Here is a 15,211-nt window from a genome sequence, read left to right on the forward strand (position 1 = left end):
AGGGGAAAAAAGTTTAATATTAATAATGTATACACCTCCACAGCTGTAAAGTTATACCTTATATCTGGAGTCTGGCAAAACAATGACGTGTGAATTCTATGAAAGACCTGAGAAAACGAGAGTTACAAGACTGACAGTGCAGCCCATCTAAGTTCATGAGTGAGTGAGGCGTGTAGAGGCACCGGATCATTTACACAAGAATTGAAGTTGATTCAAGGCCATCATTACCTCCCAGTGATCATCCCTCTTYTAATTCGGATTTGAAAGCTATGATGCTTTGCAGGTCTCTCATACTTTCTGTGGGTGTCTTTTATGTTGCAGATAAATGCCTCCCATTTACAGTAAGCTTTCACCTGAAACAGAAAATACATCCTACGGTTTTATCAACTGTCATCTAAGAACCTCCTGTGGCTTCAGTTGCTGAAACAAAACGTTTCATTTTGCAAAAAGGCTCATACATAAAAATGCTCACAATATTTTCTCTTTTTTTTTCCCCTCATGCAACATGAGAGGTCAGAAGCATTGGTACCTCCAGTCCACAACCTCAGATGACACCATTGCCTAAATACACATTGAGAATACACGGTTTTATTTGGAGAAAACTTGGGAAGAATAGGAACACATTTAAGCTCTGAGAACCAATCTAAAAAAAAACCAAAAAGGAAACGAAAAAAATTGCAGCCAAATTTCAATAAATGGAAATGGAATCATGCCATTAGGCAGCTCTCTTCAACCTCAAGTAAAAGTCTTACTTACCCTGGCTCAGCAAACAAATTTTTTGGTAGTCTGCTCTGCCTGACGTGGTCAGCATGCAAAGTCTTCACCTCTTACCCACTCCCCATCCACCTCTAGGGCTGCCTGTGGTGCCCATCAGACCCAGAATACAGGTCACAGAAAATCTTTGCAGCTCACTCCTCCACTCCCAGATCCCTTCCTGCTGGCAGAGCACAGCTGCTTAGAGCACCAGAGCCAGGCTGAACACAACACGTAGTAAATCAACACATCTCTTTGCTTATGCTACTAATGACACCCCAGATTACTGGCACTTAATTGAATTTACTTTTCAGTGTGCTTTTTTACATTTTGTTTTTCTATCAGCTGAGACAATAAAAATCAGTTCCTGTAGGGCAATTTAATTTAGGTTTACACAGTGTTTTATATTCAGACTTTCAGTGTTGCATCATTTGTGTGGCAAATCTGTGCAGGACTGTTTTTTAAGTACTTCTGTGAAATTAAAGTAGACCCATACTGAGGGTAGGCACTTTAACAAGCAAAATACTTAAAAAACAAATAAATATGAAAGAAAAATAATATAATAAAGAAAAGTTATTTAGYCAGCTGAAGCAGATTGGTTAGAGAGATCTCATATATGTACACGAAATACAGTTACACATATAAATTTTGGAGGGCTGGTGACACAGTTAAATAGTCAGTTTATTTTTTCTGATGAGTTTTATATAAGACACCATTGAAATCTTTCCCCTGGTCAAAACTACCTGCCATATAAAAGGTCTCACTTGTGAAAAACATCTTCACATGATCCTCTTTGTGGATCAAGGATGATTGTGAAGATCTACTGGCTGTCTAACTCCAASTGCCTGAATTTAACCATGGAGCAGGTTGGTTGAGACTGTCCCTCCTGCTCATGAAGGGTGGAGCAGTGCAGCAGCCACTGTAGGAAAAAGGGAAATAATTTCAACCACTATTTGGCACCTTACCACTTCCCTGAAGAATGACTGACTGTAATATATTTTAGTTTTCCCTAATGATTTAAGAAAGRCTCAGAGACATTTTTTTTTTCTCCTTGCTGATGGGCTTTGCTGCTTTCTGGGAGCAGRAATATTTACTTACAGGTCTTTAAAATACAAGTATTTAGAGTTAGGAAGCTCAGCCTGAGAAGTGATTTTACTTTAGCAGATTTAAATATTTCTAACAATTTTAATCATTCTTATTCAGCTGTGTAACAGCATGTATGAGTTAGGCAACTAACATTTCAATATGTCTCTCTCTCACTAGATGAGGCAAGTCTATAAATTTCAGGGCTATGCACTAGGTATCTAGTGGAAGTGTCTCATTCCTGTTCTACCATGGTGTMGTGCAACACTAGACAGGGAAAAACTGCTCTGTACTATAAAATAAAATTTAATTTATGACTGCAAGGTGACATTTTGATACTTAATTCACTTATTCAGGCAAGTTTACTTCTGCTAGACCTACAGAAGCTTTCCACCAACGTCTCTCTCTTTTTGAATTCCTAAGTGCCTCACCATTTAGTTCCCATGAGTGTTATTTTCTTTATTTCACCTTCTGCACYGATGGAGCTACTCTTGTGGGGCAGCGTTGGAAGTGGTTGTGCTTTCACCCAACACCACRTTGTGTTTTGGCTTTTTGGAGGTTTAAACAAACCCTCTTTGGTCCTGAAGGTGCCAGCTTGTGTCCAGAGCAGGGATATGTGTATCAAAAATGCAACAATACACACATGTATGTGCTCCTGGGGGGCTCAGCAAGGGACAGGCAGAGGGAAGAGGACAGGGAAGGATGAACACAGAGGCAATGCCTAAGGGGGATGCTGCAGCATGGATCCAYTGCTGGAGGAAATGTGTAGAGCATGAGTGCATGAGTTTATTTCTGTAATTACTTTTCGTTTATTCTTGGCGTTTGACTGCATCTCTTGTCCTTCTGCCTCCAGAGTTTCAGAGATACCTTTGAAAAATAGACAGACTGGTTACACCTAACAGCTCCAACCAGCACATCAGTGGGACTCGAGTGACTACTGTCATTTTTTGTTTCTAGACTTTACTCAAATTTTTATTCAAATTGAAAGGAAGAAGTTACAAATAGGATTATGTTTTTAAGAAAGCAAGTCCACACGTGCTACACTGCAAAAGAAATAGTCTTCTTCCACTAGAAAATTATTGATCAAAGTTATTCAAATTTGCATTTATTTKAAGTAGATAAAATGGCAAATGTACATGGTAATGAAATATAGTGTTTTATGATGTATATTATGAAATAGAAGAGAATGAGATTATTTCTTTAGGCCWATCAATTATTAAATTATCATTAAAATGTATGTATATAAAGAATTCTATGACCCTTTCTGATTAGATTACCTTGATATGACAGAACACATTGTGATTATTCTTTGATGCTTTGCAATAAGGATTTAAATTCTAAGTAGATTTCAGGAAGATTTTCTTTTGAAACAGCAGTAAAAGATAATGGGTGGACAATATCTAATGAAGCAGAACAGGAAACAGGAGAGACTTTTTAATTTACTCAATTGGTTTCCTATGTAAAAGATGACGAAGTTACCACCACATAGWTTTTTTTTGTGGGAAGTTTCATTCGGTTTATTAGCTATTCAAAATTCAGGGCATTTAATAAAAACCGTTTTGCAATACTGGAAGACCAAAGGAGAGTCTTTTTGTGAACTTTGAGATCAGGAGATCTGCAGACAGAGGATTTGTACCTTAGTGTAAATGCTGAGCRCCAGGAGAATTACATGCTCTTCCACATACAGAAGAATAAAGCAGGTTTTCATGTCCCTTTTTGCAAAGATGGCAGCAATCTCTAGTGCTGGGTTGGACTTTTCTTCGGTGAGATGTTGGAGCACTCACTGGGCTGTGAGGAGCCAAGAGCAGAGGTGACCAGGTGACCGTTGTTTGCTGGGCTAAACAAGGGATTTGGGTGCCTGAAGCCTGAGTGAAGAAGCGGATTTAGGAAATGGGGAACAGCAGAGAGGAGAAGGGATGAAGGCTGCTTGTGGTCTAAAAGACAAAGGAAGCAGGATTTTTGCTTGGCATTGAGCAGTGATTACTAGAGAGATGTTTATATAATTGAAAGGTGTCTGAGAATTGTAAATGGCAGAGTTTGAAGGTGGGCCAGTGCACAGTTCAGCTGTGCTATCACAAGGTGTTTCCAAAGCTGATGAGCAAAGCACTTCCTTTGCCCCATTTGTGGCAAGTGAAGAAAGGAGCAGAGCTGTAGTGAAATATGTGTGGTAGGAGCCCCATTCATGTGAAGAGGCTCCATTCAGGGCCTTACAAAGGCTATGAGTCAACTGCAGAGAAAGGAGGCATTTCACAGAAACTGAAGTGTGACCCTTTGTTTTGCCTGACCCCAAGGTCCCCTGTGACACAAAAGGGGACCCCAGCACTGATTCTGCAGCAACAAATGCCTGTTGTAAGTGAGTGTATTTGAGGAGCAGTGACAAAAAGGAATGACCCCAGGTTCTTGTTTCCAGCCCTCGTTTCCCAAGGGACTGTCAAGGAGAGAGTCCTGGATGCAGCMTGGCTGAGGTGAGGAAATGAGGGTGGTGGAAAGCTCTTCCTGGTGGATACATTTCCCTTGAAAACCTTTCCTGAAATGCATGATCTGATTATCCACTTGTACTATTGGGACACCTGGATAGTGAGGTTTTTGGATTTTGCTCCGTGAGGTCTGCAGAAGTAAATACCTCTTTCATTCAGCAGTTAAGTGAAGGGGGATTTTTCTAATTTAGGATTGGCAAGGGATTAGAGTGTCTAAGTAGCCTTGTCTTTGTTTTAACTTGCTATTAGCCCATGACTACTTTCTTTCACAATCAAAGTAGACATGAAAGGGATGTTTTGCTTTGCTCTTTTCATTATTCCAGAGAGCTGTAAGTCCCTATTAAAGTTCATGATGGAATTAGGGTGCAGAATGATGGATTTAAAGGTATCATAAAACTCTTCCTGGTAAGCAGTTGTCCCCAAATATATACCAGTTGTGGCCCAAGAGAGGCTGCTGGAGGCATCCCAAGCAGCCATGCATTGGCTCTGCAGATCCTTTGAGCTGAGGAAATTCATTTGCATATGGATGCCATGCTAAGGAGGCCAGCCCGGATTTCATTACTGCTAATGATGTGTGTGGGAGAAGTGATTTAGTTTATAGCCAGTGCCAGGCATGGCACAATGAGGAAGTACTTAATTCATACAAAGTTCTTTTTTTGCTTCTAAGACCTAAAAATCAGGGGATTTAAAGCAGCTCCAGTGGTGTCTTCATGACCATGAACAAAACTGTGACTGAGGTAAGGGAAGGAGAAGGAAGCATGAAGATGTAGTATTGATGTCATGGAGGAAAGGATATGGGGAGAGATGAAAGGGAATGAAAAGCGGAAGAGAAGAAAGAACAACGGAGAATGGAAAAAAAACCAGCAAGGAGAACTGGCTCCGTAGGAATTGTGGCTGCCAAGACTGGACATCGGGATTTTGGAGGCGACRGAATTTTTACTGAGTCTTTRCTGTAGTTTTCCCAACTCAAARTGCAGRCAAACACTTTGGRCCTGGGGWAAGATGTCCMTCTTCAGAGACAARTTTTTGRGACCTGGWAAGGAGAAAAGGGACCCCAGGATAWCACTGGAGGTGRWGAAGCTGGGAGTTGCTGCACTGCCTGAAGGCATCTTCCAACTCCACTGGAGCCACCTCTGCTTTCCTGTTCTGACATTGCCTCAGATAAGGGGGATATCTCAGAGGAGCCTGGGGGCAGATTCTTGGCATCTACTTCAGGGGTCAAAGGGGCTACTATGCTCAGGCATCTTCAGGAAGARCTATTTGAACAGGGATCAGTGTTTTGGGTGGCCTCTCGGCTGTGAGTAATAAATCCGTCAAGCAGGAGAAAGGATGCAGAAAGGAGAAATGGCTGAATGAGGGGGAATAAGTCAGAGGGATTAAAGCACACCAAACCAGCATGCTGGAAGAGTGTTTGGAGCATGCACTGCCCCCAGAGCATGTGCTGGGACAGAATTTAAAAGGTTGAAAAGGAGGTTGGAGGAAGAACTGAGTTCTGTGGTTTATGGGTTCCAACCCCTCTGGTGTTTTATACTCTCCTGCTATCGTTGCACAGGGTAGCAGGGACGAAGGGCTGTGAGCTGCTGCCCCTCACTTGGGTGTGGGGTATGACCATCCATCTGCAGCTCACAATATGAAAACCTGAAAAAAGATCTTTCAACAGGAATTATTCCTGCCTTATTCATGGCACAGCAGCTGGTTGTAATGAATTTTAACTGTTTGGCTGCAATCACCCACAATGCATGCAATCAAAAGGATTATGGCCCTGCTCACTCCTGCAGCAGCCTGGAAATGCTATCTCSGAAAATAAAGGATGGTTTGGGGAACCTTGATTTAAGCTTTGTTGTTCGGCAATTTTCTGAAGAGGGAAATCAGCTGGTCAGTTGGACAGGGGGATGTGAAGACCACTTCAGTAATCCCTGAATGGGGAATGCAGTTTGGAGAGTTCCCTGATTTCTGCTTCATCTGAGTTGAACTCAAAGAGTATGAAACAGTGACATTTAGCTGGGGTTACTGGAAATTAAACATTGTTTACTTGATATTGCAACTGAATTCAGAACAGCTGTAAGATGTCTTTAAAGAACAAGCTTCAGCTTTAGCATTTGTGTGTCCCTGAGAAAATACTRAGCTTTGCTGAACTGGTGGCCTTTGTATGTGGTTTTAGGCCAACTGTACGCTTTTGAATGTTTTAGTATGTGCAAGTCATTGGAATGATCTTCATACCCAACTGTCTGAAAACAGCACACAGACTTCTGCAACTAGAAGAAATTAGAAAGATGATTTATCATAAAAGAAGCAGGAATCAGCTAAATTTAGCAAGGATTTGAAGAGCAAAGGTGAGACAMAATAACATGCAATGTTTCCTAAACCCAGGGGGAAAAAAGGAGAAAAAGAGATTATGCCAATGCATTATTTTTACTGGGCCTCTATTGGCASACTAAATTGTGTTGGGGATGGCTCATTTCTCCTCAGCAACAACAGCAGGTTTTAAATAATGCTTCATATTTCCCAGGTTTAGCAKATGAAGAAAAGTAATTACTTGGGAGGCAAATAGAGCAGATTTACAAACAGAGGAGAATGTTTTATGGCCAGACTTGCAAAGATTTGGCTCTTGCAGATGCCAGGAGACTCTGCATCTGCTTTAATCAATGTGGGTTGATCCTTTCTGATTATTTCTTTGAGATCTTCATGGTTCTTAAGGCAGTAGTTYATATTATCCAGGACAATGTGATTGTAGTGCTTCACAGAGAGGGTAACTTACCTGAAAATTCAAACTGCACRGCTTTTGAACTGTAAGAACTTCTGGCTCAGAGAAGTCTGGGTTCTGTGTTTTGTTTAATTACTGAAATGTCATTTTCTTTCATGTCTGTATTTAGGATCTGTTGGCCTCRAAATGTATGGCTGGGCTTGTAAAACTTGGCTTCTTCACCAGATGACTCTCTATTTGCTTTGATCAAGTCAGTCTGATTATTTCTTTGAGATTTCTGAGGTTCCTGGGGTGGTAGTTATAGACCATCTACAGCTACATAAATGTTCAGCTTTTCCTCACACACAGGGCAACTCACCAGCAGATTGAAGATGAATGTCTGCTCAGTTTATTAGAAAGTGGCCAAGAGAAAAACAGAAGAGCCTGGAAATGCTGAGCAATGCAGTGATGGGTGTAGGAGGCCCTGTGGTGTCACCTTGACTGCTTTAGTTTTCATGATGGTTAAATTGGGTTGAAGTGGGATGGGATTGGGTCTGTATGTTTATAGTGACCCTGCTGTAATGTATCTTTTAAAAGATAAGATCTTCTTTAAACATAAGAGGCAGTGAGGGAGGGGAGAGGGCAGGCAAGCACTGTATATAGCATCTGTTTAATTATATGAAACAGGGATTTTCCAATAAGCCTTTCAACACAAARAACATTCAGCTATCAGCATCACAGTATATATTTTCTAAATCACAACACCCACACATTTCCTTAGCCAAGTAGAAGTTTTCCCTCCATGGCTGCATATCTAAAATTAGCCTGAAGGTCAAATTTGAATAGAAATACCCTTACCATTGAATGTGCTGGGAACGATTGGTGCAATGGGCTCAATTTTCCCATCGAAAACCTTCATTTATTTTTTTAAATAACAGTTGCTTTTACAGTCAAAGAGCTTGGAGAAAGGCAAAATGAGGCCTGCTGTATAAAATCAACATCAATATTCTGCTTTCACTGCAAGGCTATTTTTATAGCCAACTATTTTAAATGTAACAAGATGGRTATAGTGAAGCCACAGTGTAAAAGATGCAGCAAGAGGCTCCTGAAAAGCAAGCCTGAGCACAGACATGTGAAAGAAAAGCCTTGAAATCTGGAAGATGTTTGTACATGAAGACAGACACAATGAAGAATTCTGAGTTAAGAAATGCATCGCAGAGAAGAAGTGAATAGTTAAAGTCTAAAAATAGTTTTKTAACCTGCAGCTGTATTATGTGGGGACGAAGCAGCCTATGTGCTCCATAAATGCAAAAGCACCGTCTTGCAAGAAGTGCATTTATCAGCCACAGTGTTTTATTGAGTGCTTTAATAATACAAGTGTACATCAACTGATCCACAGTCAAAAGTGGCAGGTCCCTAAGAAATTTACAAGCACTTTTTTTTTGTTTTTTAAGTAAATCAAAATACATATTAATTTGTTCAATGCAATAGCCTTTTGTGTGGGAAACAGAAGGCTAGTGATAAACACAGTCTTAGTAATGCACAGTGATTCTTGATTTTAAGCTTTTATACAAAACTTGTTCCCAGTAGCATGCACCCACCATTAAAGACTTCAGTACAAAAAAATAACCCTAAACACTACATTTAAGTAGAAACGAGATATAATTCTGAATTTGTTTTCCCCAGAACCACATGAAAGGAAAAAAAATAAACCAACCCCACACATTAATACAAAGCTTTGTGATAAAGCTCTATACTATTACAGATCCAACATTCTTTGCACTGATAACCAAAATTCCCTGTCTACATTTGAGGGAAACAACTTTCAAGTTAACAGAACAAAAAAACCCAGAACAAATAAAAATAAAAATGAAACAAACAAACAAAAAAAGGAAGTAAGGACAACCTTTTGTCACAAAATGGTTCAAAATTTAATAAAAAATAAGAATGAAGGGAAGGGCTATTGATGCACTTAGTGAATGTGCTTGCACAGGTCCAGCAAATCCTAGAGGAGGTTCCTATGTGGCGTATCGCTTGGTCCAYTGTCTGGCCATTCTGTCGTGCTCTGCTCTGTTAGTCATGTACTGAGTGGCAATGCTTCCAACCAGGGGGTCAGCTGAAAAGGAAACACAAACTGTGAAATGAACGKCAGCCTAGGGAGGATGAAAAGGTTTTCAATAGATCCACATTCATTCRGTTCTCTTAGGTCTAACTGCAAGGACAAGGTGAAATACATGTCTGGTAAACACATAACTGAAACAATTTTCTAWAGTTCTATTTCACAAAAAAAGTGTTCTGATAATTTTATTTTGAGTTAAAATTCACCTTTAGGTGACRTAATTTATTTATGGTATTAGACTCTAACAAGTAAATACATTCTTACCTAAGAAGAGGATTAGCCCTACTTCTGTTATCAGGTTCAAAGTTTTTTGTGTTTTTTTTTGKTTTTTTTTAATGCTTTTAGTTTTAAAGCATAAAGAAATACAAGGAATCAGTGCAGTAAGTACTATTTTCAAAGCAACAGTTAATTCCAAACTCTGGGAATTGTTATTTAATTTATGGGATCTTTCTGAGCATTCATATGGCCAGAATGCTACATGATATAGTCTGGATCTATGAATACTTAATAGATCAATTATAATAATTAATCAAAACGGAACAGTCCCCTAAGAAAAACAATCCAAGATATTCCCATAAGTGATTGTATTTCATCAACATTTTTCTCTTTCAGTCAACATTTTCCTCTTCTCAGTTGAAGCAGATGAAATATATAGAGTTTTTCCCTTTTTTGAGGGGAACCCATATTCTTTATATTTCTGTTGCAACAGTAAATTTTCTGAGATTGTACCATGCAAGTCCAGAGGCATTGATACGACACTTTTCCCTGACTTAGGACAGATGACTATGACTTCTTCTGAAAGCTAGGTAATAATCAGCTTGGTATTTGTCTRAAGATGATGCCATTGAACAGTATGAACATTGGCTTTCCCAGTACATTTTTAATCAGAGTGTGGTGCTTGCACTATTAACCACTGAAATTCCCAGGACAARATGTCAGGCCTTCTGTCAAGCAGAGTAAATCTGGGCTTTTTTGTTTGGTTGTTGATGACAAGAGTTTATGACAGGGGAAATACGATGGCTTAGCCAGAAATAGTTTGATTGGCTGACTGCCAACCTCACCAAATATTAGTGAGTAATATCTAATGAAAAAAATTCTTTTGCATTCCATGCATCACCTGCACTTTCAGGAAGAGCCTGTGATTTGAATTTAAAGTTTACACCTTCTAAATTAGTAAGACAAGTTATCACTGTGACTGCAGTGTACTACGTCCCTGTAGTCTCAGTCCTGCAAACACCTACTGCTTACCTTTAATATCTTAATATATCCAGAGGAGGTCACTGAGGCCTGGACTTGATTACTTTTACATGCATGAGTGTAAAAAAATGAGTGTAAAAGATATCTGGTCTAAGATAGATTTAAAAAGTTGTAGACTAGAAAGTATATCACCTTTAACTCCTCAGCCAAGGAGAAAAACTATGCAGGGGATTACCTGAGGGATTTTGTCCTGTGCAAATAGGARGTTAACAGTCTGGGCATTTAAACGGCAAAAAGTTATTTGTGGCTGGAATGAGGTTTAAGAAGCACTGCAGGGCAAGTGGGGAACCTGGGCAACAGGAGAGAGCAACATTTGTCTTGACAAAAGATTTAGGGAGTAGCAAAAGGGAAACCTTCTCATAGTGGAATGGTAGCGCAGGGATGAGCCTGAGAGCACTGCTGYAAATTCCCACACCCTCCTTGGGCAYAATGCCAYGGTGCAAAGAAACACCACAGACTCATGGAGAAATGGAGACTAAAGGTTGAACTTGAAAGGAATCCTTGAAGCGAAATTKGAAGCATATCCTGGTTTTCATGCTTCTTGGGGAAGATGGGGTTTGGCCGCTAAGGCATCTGGCTGGGAAGGGTTGCAAGAATATCACGGCACTGCCATCTGGAATGAGGCAAGTTCTTATTGAGGTTTAGTGTGTATTTAAASTGATGCCTCTGAGATCTTTATAAAACCTTGTGGAAGTCAGTGAACAGTGATGTGCTRTAGTAAAGGTTTATCTGGTTCAAATCTGCAAGTTTTTTATGGGCAGGATGAACATTTCTGTGAAAGCATGTTTTTCACATTGAGAGCTGTAAATTAATATCCTTGATATACTGCAAGGATACTGAGGATCACATCATCATCCCCAATCCTGGATGATAATTAGAATGTCTGGTTTCCTAGTGTGTGGTTCCACCTATATCTCTGTTTAGGAGCAAGAAAATATTTCAACAACATGCATCTTTACAAGGCTTTGGAACATACAGGCTCTTCTCCCCCACACAGAGCATGGGAGGCTGTCCYCTTTCCTTTGGGGTGAGAGAATCAGGAGAGGAGTTCTTGGTAAGAAGGTGTGGAAATCTGTTGAAGCCCAGTAATGCAGAGAACTGGGGTGTTTATTTGTCCACATGACCAAGCCTTTGTCCCCGCAGTGTTTTGTCTGGCAGTGGGAAGACTGGAGGAAAGGGCCTGTAAGGTGTCTGAGGCCTACAAAGCTTTTGTTCCAAGTGTGTAAATTCCTGMCAAATGACCTGAGAATCAACTATCAGTCATCTCAGGTGCTTCCCCSCAGCCAGTGCCTCCCTCCATCGCTGTCTGCCTGCACAGAGCAGGATTGTGGAAGCAAAGAGAGCTCCTTGCTGTAGCATGAGCAGCACCAGCTGCACCCACAGGCAGCGGCCAAGCCAACGCTACTAAAAGCGTCAACAGCATTGACATTGGTGGGTTTTTCTTCTTTTTTTTTTTTTTTTTTTTTTCATTTTGGCTGTAAGTTTTATTGGTTACAACAATACTAAATAAAAAACCAAACACACAGCTTGCGAAAGACACTTGCTCATTTGAGATTGCAAGCTGAAGGAATAGAAAAATAGTTATTGACAGCGAGGCCCAGCTACTTCACATCTCTGTCAGAGGRCCTGGAGGTGCTGCCATTACATGCAGATATTTATGAGGACTTAAAAAAGGACACTTCAATAGGTGTTTGAAGAACTGTCTTATTTTAGCAGCTGCTGTGAAGCCATAAAGCCATCAGGAGGCACAAGTGCTTTGTTTGGGAAGCCAAGACAGCTGGCAAGGAGGGAAATTTAAACTTCAGACCAGAGSCACCCAACCAGGGGCACAGTGGCCRGTTTGAAGCAGCACGCTGGTTTTGTGCCACAGGATGTAAGGATAATGTGTGAGCTCCAGAAATGCCATCGGTCTCTCCCTGAATCTGTGTGGGCAACTTCAGCCAGCCCTCAGGCACAAGGAGACACTTCATGAGTCACTAGCCATCGCTCCTATGTAATTCACCATGATGGGGCCATAACACGGAGATWACAAGATAAATTGAAGCATCTCAAWTAAAACAATTAAAATATTTAAYTCCCARCATGTATAAGCCTTTGTTATAGTGCCCAAGTCCTACAAAATACTAAATATGAGGAAGAAATCCTACAAAATAYYAAGTATGAGGAGGAAAYATTGGTCCCCATTTATTTCCYGAAGCTRTGYAGYACAKGGCTGAACACCACCYGGTGCTCAGCTGGGCTGCACTGTTKAAGGGGTATTGTGAAATATCCATTAGTAAGGCCAAATATGTATTTATAAAACAACCRCTGCGTAAACTATCTAATTAAGAGATGAAAAGGAAAACTGGATCTCAAAATTCATAACAAGATTCTTCCCTTGTTTCCATTTCTCACCAGAAAACTGTTTCTTATTTTCCATTTGTATATATCTGTGGTTTTATTCTTGATGCTAGAAATTTGTTTCCGTTACCGTTTTTACTTTCTTTTTTCTTAAAGAAGCAGCACAATTCACCAATGCATAAGGTTCATTTCAGAATTTGACTCTAAATGGGACTGTGTCCAAATGACAACAATAACCAGGGGATAGRAATATAAGGCTATGCCAGAAATGCGTTATCGGAACAATCTAATGAAAGAAATTAAAATAAACCCACAGAAAATTAACAACAATAACAGCATATCTATGCAGCTCCTAGCCCGGCAGGAGAAACCTGCTCTTGGATCACCAGATGTGTGGTRGCTGGCTTAAGGGCTGGGATGGCACCCACAATTCCCTCTCTGTCCTGTGGGCAGGCATGGGTTTCCCAGCCTTTGGGGTGCTGCTGGTGGCTGTGCCAGCCAGGATGAGGCAGGGTGACCCGTGATCCTGTGTGGCACTGGATCCTGGGAGCAGGCTTGCAGGTGGCATTGGCTCYGATAGCCACATGTAGGGAGCACAGGAAATCACACATCCTCTGCTCACCAGAGGAGCTGCTGCAACTCTGTGGACCTGCAAATCTTTAAGACCTTGTAATTTACTGGTCTGCTTCCAGTCCCAGACTCTGAACTTGTAAAAATCTGTCCTAGGATGCCTCTATAATCTTTAACTTGTGTAAAGGAGATTTTTTATTCCACACTTTGATTAGCTCCATGCAAAATATTAACACACCAGGAATTGCAGCAGCATCAACTTTCCTGTCAGAGGACAGTGTGTSAGTAACAAAAATAAATAAAAAAGGCACTATATTATACAGGCAAGGAGAGAAGCTATGGTTCAGCGATGTAGTTTACAAGAAAAATATTAATCAAAAGAACTAGACTATGAAGAAAATCTTCTGGATGATTTATAGGAAGACTGCAGCTGCTAAATCCCTCCTCACCTCACCATATGTAATCCTCATGTTATATCAGAACTCATGAAATTGCCCTGCATTTATGTGGTTTTGAAAGCTGGGTGAGCTGRAGCTTGTCCCTAGCTTAAAAAGGTTGGATGCACTGCTCTACAATACCTTGTCATCTCCTTTTGCAGTCACTTAACATGACTGCATAAGGAAGAACATTTGTGTCTCATGTCTGTTGTAAGGCTAATCAAATTTACAGTCCAAATCCAAGGAGTTAATGCTATTGGGGATTTGGATGAGCTGAGGTTTGGTCATTACAAAATTTCAGCTGTGTTTAATGCTAGTTAAACTGCTTTATCATTCAGAAGACAGACTATAATTCTTCTTTAAAACTACTTTTCCCCCAAATAAATGAAAATATATTGCCACACTGTATTTTTCTCGGCTTGTATTTTTATAGCTATTTCTATGTCAGCAAATAGCAATTTCAGAGCAGAATTCATCTCCTGGGCTTTGCAATGCTCTTTTAAAAATACAGCAAACATACTCTAGTGAAATAAAAAATGGAGATGGTGTGTTTAACAGCTTGATTTCAATGTGCCTTCCCCATCAACCACACAATATGCAATGAAATTCCAATTGGTAATGCCAACATGGTTAAAGAGACACACATTTAGACTTAAAATGTACATTATGGGTGTTTGTATGCATTTGATATATTCTTTTACAAGTATTTATAAAGTAGAATTATATCTCCATTGCAGTATTTTGCAGTTTTAATAGAGAACAGCTGATGGAGCCAGTTATTACACCACCACAAGTGGGTTTTCAGAAAGATTTCTGGAGTACCTTAAAACCTAAAAAAACCACAGTCCTATAAAAATCTCACAGTTTCTTCAGCCAAATATTTAGAATGTACTTTTTTTCATGATCCAGGTTTAGATTCAGCTCTGTATCAGGTTGTAAAGAGTTGGGCTCCAGCAGAAGAGTAGAACTCAAGTGGAAGAATTTCCAAAGGTTAGATCTAATTTGAAAGATCTTATTCCTTCTCCTGAACTGTAAAYGACTCCACGTTCAAAGCTGGGAAAGCATCCCATTGAGAGTCTCTGTGGAGCTACCTATACTGAAACAGCAGTCAGCAAAAATTAAAATTTCCTACTCTTTAGACAGGATGTGTGACACATAGGAGAAAACAAATAAATAATTTTCTAGGAGAAAACAAATAAATAAYTTGCTAGTTATGTTAACTTCAGTTACATATTTAGAAGAGTTTTTGGTTTAGAGAATACTACTATTTTGTTTGTTTCTTTTAGGACAACCTCTCTTTCCAGATATTATGTTGTATTTTTTTTTCAATTTAAAATTTTGGAGTGCTTGAGCTTTTTTTTTTTAAGGAAAAGCCGATGTGCTCTGTATGTCATCTACAGGATACGTGCCTTGGAGTCACCTTTATAGAGCAGTACAAACAGGATCAGTTAYCCCAAAACCAAACCACCCCATAATAAAAGTTCATATTTTC

General features: G+C 39.9%; 1 protein-coding gene across 2 annotated transcripts in view; it reads right to left on the bottom strand.

Annotated features, from left to right (window-relative positions):
• Positions 1–7,731: 7,731 nt before the first annotated feature.
• LOC130577672 (ubiquitin-conjugating enzyme E2 E2) overlaps positions 7,732–15,211 on the bottom strand; it is a 198,172-nt gene continuing 190,692 nt past the window's right edge. Inside the window, exon 6 of one of the 2 annotated variants that reach the window (XM_057373205.1) lies at positions 7,732–9,112. In XM_057373205.1, coding sequence (XP_057229188.1) covers positions 9,015–9,112 — 98 coding nt within the window. In that variant the 3' untranslated portion in view covers positions 7,732–9,014. The remainder of the gene's footprint in view (positions 9,113–15,211) is intronic. The other variant, XM_057373204.1, reaches the window with a different exon arrangement.

The sequence above is a fragment of the Malurus melanocephalus genome, unplaced genomic scaffold (assembly GCF_030028575.1).
Source record: "Malurus melanocephalus ecotype Western Australia unplaced genomic scaffold, MMel_1.1 scaffold_189, whole genome shotgun sequence".
Classification (NCBI taxonomy): Eukaryota; Metazoa; Chordata; class Aves; order Passeriformes; family Maluridae; genus Malurus; species Malurus melanocephalus.